Genomic DNA, 10,000 nt, shown 5'->3' with positions numbered 1-10,000 from the left:
CCCCAACCTTCCCCGTTCACCCTTCCTCTCCTAAACCCCTTTCCTTAAGACCCTAACCCACTCTTTCCTTCCCCAAGCCTTCCCTACCCCAACCGTTCCTAAGACCCTAACCCACTCTTTCCTTCCCCAAGCCTTCCCTACCCCAACCGATCCCTACATCCCCAACCTTCCCCGTCACCCTTCCTTTCCTAAACCCCTTTCCCTAACCCTCTCTTTCCTTCCCCAAGCCTTCCCAACCCAAACCCTTCCCTACACACACACACACACCCTTTCACACCCGTTTCCCATTTCCCTGCAGACCCAAGATGGCAGCGTCCTTCTCAGTGATGGTGGTGGTGGTGATGGCGGTGGTGGCGGCGGTGGTGGAGGGGCACAGCATGGAGTTTGGGAGGTGCAAAGCTAAAACAGGGACAGGAAACTTTGCCCCAGATCAGGTGAGTAACTGTACTGTCTTTGTTACCTGTCTGTCTGTCTGTTCTTTTTTTTTTTTTACAGCAGAGGAGACAGTGCAAGGGCGTAAAAAAAGAGAAAACAATAATGGAAAAAAAAATGCCCGCTACTTACAGCTATCTATATTTGTCTGTTTGTGTGTGTCTCCGCGTCTGTCTTTCTATTTTTATGTATGTTTGTATCTATCTGTGTCTGTCTGTCTGTGTATTTATCTGTGTCTCTGTGTATCTGTCTAACTGCCTGTCTTTTTTTCTGTCTGTCTATCTATCTGTCTATCTAAATATCTGTGTCTGTTTATCTTTCTGTCTGTCTATCTATCTATTTATCCCTGTCTTTGCGTGTCCGTGTATCCGTCTGTCTATCTGTCTGTGTGTCTGTCTTCTCCTTGTCTGTATGCTTATCTCTCAATGAACTCTTCTCTCAAACCTTCTCTAAAAACTCCACTCTAGACGATTCTGGGCATATTCCTCCTACTCATCCTCCTTCTGATATTTTTTTCGTATTATGTTCAAGCTAACTCGTCGAATAAGCCCCTCCCCTTTCCCCCCTCGAGTGCGTCTCATTGGCCAGTTCACCAGCAAGCCACGCCCCTCCTCAACCCAGGGTGCGTGTGATTGATGTATGCTTTGAAAGGGGTAATTTTATTTGTTGACGCTGGGAAGGGTTAAATCGTTTTGGTGAATGTCCTCCCTCCTGACCCCGCTCATCACCGCGCTCAACCGCCTTCATCCGCCTGTATTTCCCTCTGTCTACTTCCTCTTCCTTCCCCTCCATTCATAACCTTCCATCCGTTCCCCTCCCTCCTTCTCTCTCCCTCCCTTCCCCCACATTTCCCTCCCTTCCCCTTCCCTCACCTCCCTTCCCTTTATTTCTCAACTCATTTCCTTCCTTTTCTCCCCTGTTCTTTCCCTACCTTCCTCTTCCCCTCCCTCTCTCCCCTCCCCTATTTTTTCTCCTTCCCCTTCCCCTCTTTTTCAAGGCACCTCTCCACTCGAAATTGACATTTTTTTGGCCACTCTATTCTTTACAGGAGCGATGCTTTAAGAGCTTTTTCGTTTATATTTGTTTTTTCCCTTCAGCCTGAACTGGAAAAAACCCGCTGCAACAGAGCATAGGAATGTTTACAGACTCATTGTTTGGTCCTCAAAAAACGAATCCTTCTGATGAATGCAAATAGGGTATATACAACTTATTTAGAAGTAATTAATAGTTAACAATAGGAGGGAGAGAGAGAGGGGTGGCGGCGATGATAAGAACATAAGAACATAAGAACGCAGGAGTCTGCAAGAGGCCGGTAGGCCTGTACGAGGCAGCTCCTTTGACCCTAAGCTCCCGTGTATCTAACCCCACCTGATATCGCTGTCCATGAATTTATCTAGTCTATTTTTGAATGTGACAATTGTATTGGCACTCACCACGTGACTGCTAAGCCTATTCCACTCATCCACCACCCTGTTTGTAAACCAATTTTTGCCTGTGTCCCTGTTGAATCTGAATTTATCCAGTTTAAACCCATTACTTCGTGTCCTACCCGGTTCTCTTACCAACAAAACCTTATGAATGTCTCCCTTGTTGATGATGATGTGTCATATCCGCTATTCCCGCGGCCACGCCTATAGTGACTTGCTAAAACGGAAACACTAAGGCCCCGTTCACACTGTGCCGACTCTGGGCCACGACAACCCAGCGACTTCTGCATTTGACAAGTCGGCTCCCACGCTCCAAGAATTTTTTGGCGTCTTGGTGTCGGCTACCATGATTGTCGACCGTCTGGGACATTCGGCCAACTAGTTGGCAAAATGTCTGCGGCATGCTGCCAACTAGTCTCAAGACGAGTCTCAACGGTCAATTTTTGAAATGGCGCCATGTCTACGACAACCACGAATCTGCCGACCGATTGGCCGACAGTCTTGACGGTCTTGACGACAGTCTTCCAGATTGTCTGTCAACTGGTTGGCCGACTAGCTGGCCGACAGTTGCCAAGGAGTTGGCCGACCGTCTTCGCGACTGTCTTGGCGGCAGCCTTGCCTTTCCTTGAATTAGGCAATCGCTCTGTATTCGAGAGTGAAATGTAGCGTTCCGTTTTGAACCAATACGGAACGGCATTTGTTCCGTGTTTTGTTATCTGAATGGTCAAGCTGATAAAATTTAGTATCTTAAAATTGTAGTGAGCGCATTTTTCGGTTAATCACAAAACCGTCCCGTAAAATTTGTCAAATGTTCGTCCTAAAATACGTGTAAAATACGCGACGTAACGTCCCTCCCCCTCCCTCTTGCCTCCACCAGCAGCGTGCTGCGGCTGTCACTCATTGCATGCTTGAGAAATTTTAGGGTTGGCAGCCGTTCCTTTAAATATGGATCCATTCCGTATTGGAGAGTGAGATGTTGCATTCCACATTTTTCCTGACCTCAGGGTGGCAACCCGAGTTGTGTCATTCAACACAAGAGAGATCGAGGCAAAAGGAGTGCGTGCGTGCGTACTGTGCGGCTCCCAAGTTTGTGCCAGCGAAACGTAACCATGCCCAGTTGTTTTTGTGCTTGTGATTGCAAAATAAATATATAGATTTCTTGATGGCGGCAGTGTTAGCCAATATTTCTGAGCCGACAGTCGTCACGAACGTCCTTAATTAGGCGAAGATTGTCGTCACGACGGTCCTTCATCATTCTTAAGTAGTCGGGACAGACGACTGTGCCGACAGGAAACGGTAAACATTTGAAAAATGGCCCCGACAGTCGTCACTAGTGTCTCAAGACAAGCCAAGACTGTTGACGACAGTCGTCACGAGTGTCTCAAGACAAGCCAAGACTGTTGACGACAGTCGTCACGACTGCCCCAGACCTCCCTCAGACCTCAACCGGAAGTGACGGTTGGTCCAGACTCTTGCCGACTCTTGTCGTGAAAGTTTAGCATGGAATACTTTTTTGCGCTACCCCTCACGACTCCAGACTCCCGTCACGACGTCGGCACAGCAGTCTCAAGACCTCTTTCAAGACATGCCCGACCCTTTCACATCAACACCCAAGACCTCGTGTACCCTAGAGTCTTGGGTTGTCTTGGCCCAGAGTCGGCACAGTGTGAACGGGTCTTAACTTAAAATATCTCTCTCTCACTATCTATCTGTCTATCTAACTGTCGCTATCTCTCGCCCCTGACACAGCTGGAGGGGAAGTGGTACGTCATCCAGATCTTCAGCACCAACAGCCGCTGCCTCACCGTCAACTTCACCCGCACGAACGACGGCTACCTGGCCACCGAGACGCGGGAGCTATTCGTGGGCCGCAAGCTTGGCCTCGACCACAGCGTGACCAACACCGGCCGATACACCTTCAAGGACCCCGCCCAGCCCTCCCAGATGCGTGTATACTGGCCTTCGAGTGAGTGCGTGGGAGGCAGCGTTGTCAGATTATCGTACTCAGAGAGCATAGTATTTACCGGTTTCTGACGCCTAACTATCGCCAAGAAACATCAGGAATTAACTATTTTAACGATAAATATAAATGAATCTAGTTATTGGGGCCCAGGAGACAGTTTTTGGGTCGGAAGTTGGTAAATTTAAGAGGCTGAGTGCGACAATCTGGCAACATTGGTGGGAGGGGAAGGAAGGAGGGAGGGAGGGAAGGAGTGTGGGGAATGGAGGAGGAATGAGGAAGGAGGAAAACAAAGAAATGAGTGTTAAGGGAGAGGGAGTGAGTTCGCGGTAGGAAGAAGGAATGAGTGAAAGAGGAAAAAAAGAGGATGGAAGGAAAAAGGAGGAAGGAGGAAAAAACGAGAATAGAGGAAGGAGAACGGAGAGGTGAATGAGAAAGAAGGAATGCGGAATGAGAGAGGAGGAAACAGTGAGAAGGAAAGGAGGAAAAAGTAAGAGAGAGAGAGAGAGAGAGAGAGAGAGAGAGAGAGAGAGAGAGAGAGAGAGAGAGAGAGAGAGAGAGAGAGAGAGAGAGAATGGAGTGTTAGGGGAACCAGTAACTAATCTAACCTTATCTTTTTTTCTCTCTCTATTTTCTATCTATTTATCTATCTACTTTTCTGTCTATCTGTCTCTCTCTCTATCCTCTCCCTCCGTTCCCGACTTCCTCTTCCTTCCCCTCCATTCATAACCTCCCCTTCATTCCCCTCCCTTCCGCTCCCCTCCCTTCCCCTTCCCTCCTTTCCCTTTATTTCTCAACTCATTTCCTTCCTCTTCTCCCCTATTCTTCCACTTCCTTCCTCTTCCCCTCCCTCTATCCCCTCCCCTATATTTTTCCTCTTCCCCTCTCTTTCTCCCCCTTCTTAACCCTCCCTTCCCTTTCCCCCTCCCATCCTTTCCTCTCCTTTTCCTTTCAATTATCCCCTTCATCGATCCTTCCCCTTCCTTTTCCCTCCTTTCTCCCCCCCCTTACTTTTCTCTCTTTTCCCTTCCTTTCCCTTCCTTCCTCCCTTCTTTTCCCCTTTCCCTCCCTTCTACTTTCTTCGTATACCTCTCCTCTCCCCCTTCCTCTAAACCTACCCCTCCTTCCACTCCCTTCCAAACATCTCTCTTCAAACCTTCCTTTACCTTCCCCCCCCGCAGACATCTTCCCCGTTCAGGCTGATGTGACTGTGATCGACATCCAGCCTGGCTCCTTCGCTGTCCTCTACGAGTGCCAAAACCTCTACTTCGTGAGCCGGGTGTCGGTCGCCGTGCTGGCCAAACAACCTACCCTGGACGCGGAGACCATTCAAAGGGTGAGCTGGGAAGGGGTGGGAAAGGGGGGGAAGGGTGGGAATGAGGTTGGGGAAGGTGGGGATGAAGTGGGGAAGCGTGGAAAAGATAGAGATTAATAGGGGATTTGGGGTTTGTTGGGGAATGGGGTTAGAAGAGGGTTGAGTAATGATTGGGATGTTGGTTGGGGAAAAGTGGGAATGAGGTTGGGGAAGGTGGGGATGAAGTGGGGAAGCGTGGAAAAGATAGAGATTAATAGGGGATTTGGGGTTTGTTGGGGAATGAGGTTAGAAGAGGGTTGAGTAATGATTGGGGATGTTGGTTGGGGAAAAGTGGGAATGAGGTTGGGGAAGGTGGGGATGAAGTGGGGAAGCGTGGAAAAGATAGAGATTAATTGGGGATTTGGGGTTTGTTTGGGGAATGAGGTTAGAAGAGGGTTGAGTAATGATTGGGGATGTTGGTGGGGAAGGGTGGGAATGAGGTTGGGGAAGGTGGGGGTGAAGTGGGGAAGCGTGGAAAAGATAGAGATTGATAGGGGATTTGGGGTTTGTTGGGGAATGGGGTTAGAAGAGGGTTGAGTAATGATTGGGGATGTTGGTGGGGGAAGGGTAGGAATGAGACGGGGTGAGTTAGAGGAAGGGTGGGGAAGAGTGGGGATTAGCTGGGGATGTCGAGTTTTACTGGGGAATTGGTTAAGGAAAGGGTTGAGGAAGGATGGGGATGTGGTTGGGAAAGGTAGGGATGAGATGGGGGAGGGTGGGGAGGAGGTGGGGAATAGTGGGGAAGAATGGGTAAGGAATAGGTAGGAGGGATGTAGTAGTAGTAGTAGTAGTAGTAGTAGTAGTAGTAGTAGTAGTAGTAGTAGTAGTAGTAGTAGTAATAGTAATAGTAGTAGTAGTAGTAGTAGTAACAACAACAACAACAACAATAATAATAATAATAATAATAATAATAATAATAATAATAATAACAACAAAAGCAATAACAAAAATTCCTTCCTTTCTCTCTATCTATCTATCTTTCAAACTGTCCCTCCCTCTTCCCTTCGCTCTCCCTTTTCCCTTCACCTTTTCACTTATTCTTTCCCTCTATCCCTCTCTTCCTTCCTCCTTCCTTTCCTCTCCCTATCCCCCTCCTTTCCCTCCCTCCCTCACCCTCTCCCCTTCTCTCTCTCTCTTTCTCTACCTTCATTTCTTCTCCCTTCATTCTTCTGCCCTTTCTCTCCACCTTCCCTTCCCCTTTTCTCCTCCTCTCTCTCTCTCTCTCTCTCTCTCTCTCTCTCTCTCTCTCTCTCTCTCTCTCTCTCTCTCTCTCTCTCTCTGCTTACATACCCTTTCCTTCACCCCTCTATCCTTTCTCCTCCCTGTCCCCTCTCCTTCCACCTTCCCTTCCCCTTTCCTTTCCTCTCCCTTCTCCTCTCTCCCTCTCCCTCTCTCCCCCAGATCGAGACGGACCTTGCAGCCATGGACATCGATGTTGGTGACTTCGACACCATCAAACACGAGGGATGCAAGGCGCCCACCGAGACGGACTTCAACATCAACATCAATGACTATATCGGGGACGGCTTCCATGGCTCCTCCGTTGGCTCCTCCGCCCCCTCCGGCTCTGGCTCTGGTTCCGCCCCCGCCGCCCCCGCCGCCCCCTCCTCCCCCTCCTCTCCCTCCTCCCCCTCCTCTCCCTCCTCCCCCTCCTCCCCCTCTCCTTCCATCCCTACGCCCGTTCTCCCAGGTGGAAATCGCGAGGAGAATGAGGTGTTTTAAGGAGTGAGAGAGAGAGAGAGAGAGAGAGAGAGAGAGAGAGAGAGAGAGAGAGAGAGAGAGAGAGAGAGAGAGAGAGAGAGAGAGAGAGAGAGAGAGAGAGAGAGAGAGAGAGAGAGAGGGAAAAGAATGTTATGAATATGAACCACCACGAAGAAGAAGAAGAACAAGAACAAGAAGAAGAAGAAGAAGAAGAAGAACAAGAACAAGAAGATATCTACCAAAGAAAAAAAACATTAATAACATTGATAATAATAACAATAAAAATAATAAAAATAACCCTCTATTATTTAGTTTTCTTTCGTCTTATATTTTTCTACAGGAAACAAAAAAGAGAGAGAGGGAGAAGGAGAAGGCGGAGAAGGAGGAAGAGGAAAAAGAGGAAAAATCACGCAATCTCTATATATGAGCAATAGTGACCCTTTATTTAATGTTTTCTCAATGGCAGCGTTTGGTTACCATGGAAACTAAAAAATGAACCAGTGTCGCACCTGCTTATAGTGAAACCAAATTGTCGAGTTCGTTTGGGCGTTGGCTCCCGCGGGTCTATTTCTCCCCTATCAGTCACACAGCCCCAACACCTATTTTCTCCTCTCATTTGTCACCTGTAGCTTACTTATGAGAGGAAGAGATAGGTGTTGGGACTGTGTGGCTGAGCGAAGGGGAGGAAAGTACCCGCGAGAGCCTACGCCAGACCGGCCTCGACATATTTGGAAGACTGTTGTAGTATAATGTTGCTTGCCGGCGGAGGTTGCTTCTGCGTTTGTAACCGCCGCCGAGCCCAGCTGTGTTGTGCCAGGGCTACCAACCTGCCGCTCTCGAAACACCTCAGAAAACCACCATATTCGTAAAATCTATACATATACGTGTATAAATACCTCGTTCCAGTCATTAATGTAGGAGAAAAATTGATATGAACAAACCTAATAACCATAATTGACCGTAGTTGACCGCTCTTTCGGCCACCTCTGGATTCTTTACAGGAGCAGCGAGTAGCGGGCTTTGTTTTATTGTTGTTTTCTTTTTTGTGTGTCCTTGTGCAGCTGTCTCCTTTGCTGTAGAAAAAAAAAATAATAATAATAGTTCGTTACTTAAAGCACAGTAGGTATTTCTTTGCGAATACGTTAGCAATCTGTTTTTCCTTTGATTGAGGTGTGTCAGCAAAAGGAATGTTAACCAAAGCGATGGCAATAGCGATGACGACGGTGGTTTTGCATCTTGGTAATCGCTAATTGCAATGGACGAGGAACACGGCCGCTAACGAGAGAGAGAGAGAGAGAGAGAGAGAGAGAGAGAGAGAGAGAGAGAGAGAGAGAGAGAGAGAGAGAGAGAGAGAAAGGGAAGGAAGGAAAAGGTGGGAAAGGTAAACGAGGGAAGGAAAATATGAAACGTTAAAAGAAAGGAGAGAAGGGAAGAAAAAGATGAGAAAGAAAACCGAGAAGAAGAAAAGTATGAAAAGTACGGGAAAGGAAGGAAGGAAGGAAAAAGATGGGAAAGAAAAGGAAGAGAAGAAGAATATGAAACAGTGCAAGAAAGGAAGGAAGGAAGAAAAAGAGGGGAAAGAAAAGGAAGAGAAGAATAATATGAAACAGTATGAGAAAGGAAGGGAAGGAAGGAAGGAAAAGGATGGGAAAGAAAAGGAAGAGAAGAAGAATATGAAACAGTGCAAGAAAGGAAGGAAGGAAGAAAAAGAGGGGAAAGAAAAGGAAGAGAAGAAGAATATGAAACAGGACGAGAAAGGAAGGAAGGAAGGAAGGAAAAAGATGGGAAATAAAAGGAAGAGAAGAAGAGAAAATAAAATAAAAGGCATATGAAAAAAAAGGAAAGGAAGAAAAATGAGAAGTAAAGAGAAAGAAAGATATGGAAGCAGAGAGAAGGGAAACGAGAAAAAAAGACATAAAACAAAAAAAACATGAAAAGAAAAAAGAAAGGAGGGGAATTAAGGAAAACAGGAGAAAGGAAACAAACAAAGACGTGAAAAGAAGAAATCATATAAGAAGCAAAGAGAGAGGAAAGGAAGGAAGGAAGGAAAATAAGCAAAATGTAGAAAAGAAAAAAAAAATATGACGTGTAGAAACAAAGAAACAGAATGAAGGAATGAGATAGATAATAATTCTCAGTGGTTATCAAGTGTAGCTATTCACTATACTAAACACACACACACACACACACACACACACACACACACACACACAGCGGCACGTAACGAAGTGTGTGTGACCGGGATAGGTATGATATAATTAGTACCCATACAAACGCACACCTGGCCCTTAATAATTAAACAACGGGAGGAGTGGGGGATTGTAACGCCCGAGGTATTACATGCAGGAGGATCTAAATAACCAGTAGGAATGGGGTAGATATATAATAGATGACGCAGTTCAACATCGACAAATGCAAGGGAGCTGTAGGTGCGAGACTAAGGACCAGTTTCACAGTTCCCCATGATGGGTTAGTAAGCTCCCAAACCAATACCGGAGCCTTCGAAATTTCCTTGTATAGTGTCTGGTGTTTATATTTAAGTTCACAAATTTGATGAAACTATACAGGAAAAGTCTTGTGTATTTAGCGTGCCATCGAAGACCTCACCATTTTCGATTGTATTGGATTCTATAGTTTGGTTCGGGCTGTTACGAAGACACTGTGTTGGACTGTGAAATCGGCTCTCAGAAAAGGGAGTGTTGGTAAAGAGAGAGAAGGGGAGAGGAAAGGGAAGGGAGAGAAAAAGGAGAGAAAGGAGGAGTAGAGAGGGTGTTTGGTGTATGGGTAAAGGGGGGGGGGAGGGAAAGAGAGAAAGAGAGGGAGAGAATGGGAGAGGGAGGGGAATTAAGAGATTTACATAGATTTACATAGAAAATCAGACCACACAGACCCCATGGTCCAGACTTGGTGGTCTGTCCTTAAACCTAAGTGATTTTACATTAATCAGAAGACTCCAAAACGTTGCATTTCTACTCTAGTTGATATTAAGTTGAAGGAAGTGACGGTCGAGCTTATTTTTGAAGGAGTCAATCGTGTTACACTGGACCACTGATGGTGGAAGCTTATTCCATTCTCGCACTACAACGTTGGTGAAGAAAAATTTGGTGCAGTCTGAATTTACTTGTT

The 10,000-nt window shown here is 46.6% G+C and overlaps 1 protein-coding gene across 1 annotated transcript in view; it reads left to right on the top strand.

Moving 5' to 3' along the window:
• Positions 1-7,019, top strand: part of LOC127006476 (apolipoprotein D-like) — a 7,325-nt gene extending 306 nt beyond the window's left edge. Inside the window, exons 2-5 of the mRNA XM_050876416.1 lie at positions 299-434; positions 3,609-3,825; positions 5,001-5,155; positions 6,575-7,019. Coding sequence (XP_050732373.1) covers positions 306-434; positions 3,609-3,825; positions 5,001-5,155; positions 6,575-6,895 — 822 coding nt within the window. The 5' untranslated portion in view covers positions 299-305 and the 3' untranslated portion in view covers positions 6,896-7,019. The remainder of the gene's footprint in view (positions 1-298; positions 435-3,608; positions 3,826-5,000; positions 5,156-6,574) is intronic.
• The last annotated feature ends 2,981 nt before the right edge of the window (positions 7,020-10,000 follow it).

The sequence above is a fragment of the Eriocheir sinensis genome, chromosome 32 (genome assembly GCF_024679095.1).
Source record: "Eriocheir sinensis breed Jianghai 21 chromosome 32, ASM2467909v1, whole genome shotgun sequence".
Classification (NCBI taxonomy): domain Eukaryota; kingdom Metazoa; phylum Arthropoda; class Malacostraca; order Decapoda; family Varunidae; genus Eriocheir; species Eriocheir sinensis.
The sequence above is the reverse complement of the archived record's forward strand: the minus strand, read 5'-3'. Positions and strand labels throughout refer to the sequence as shown.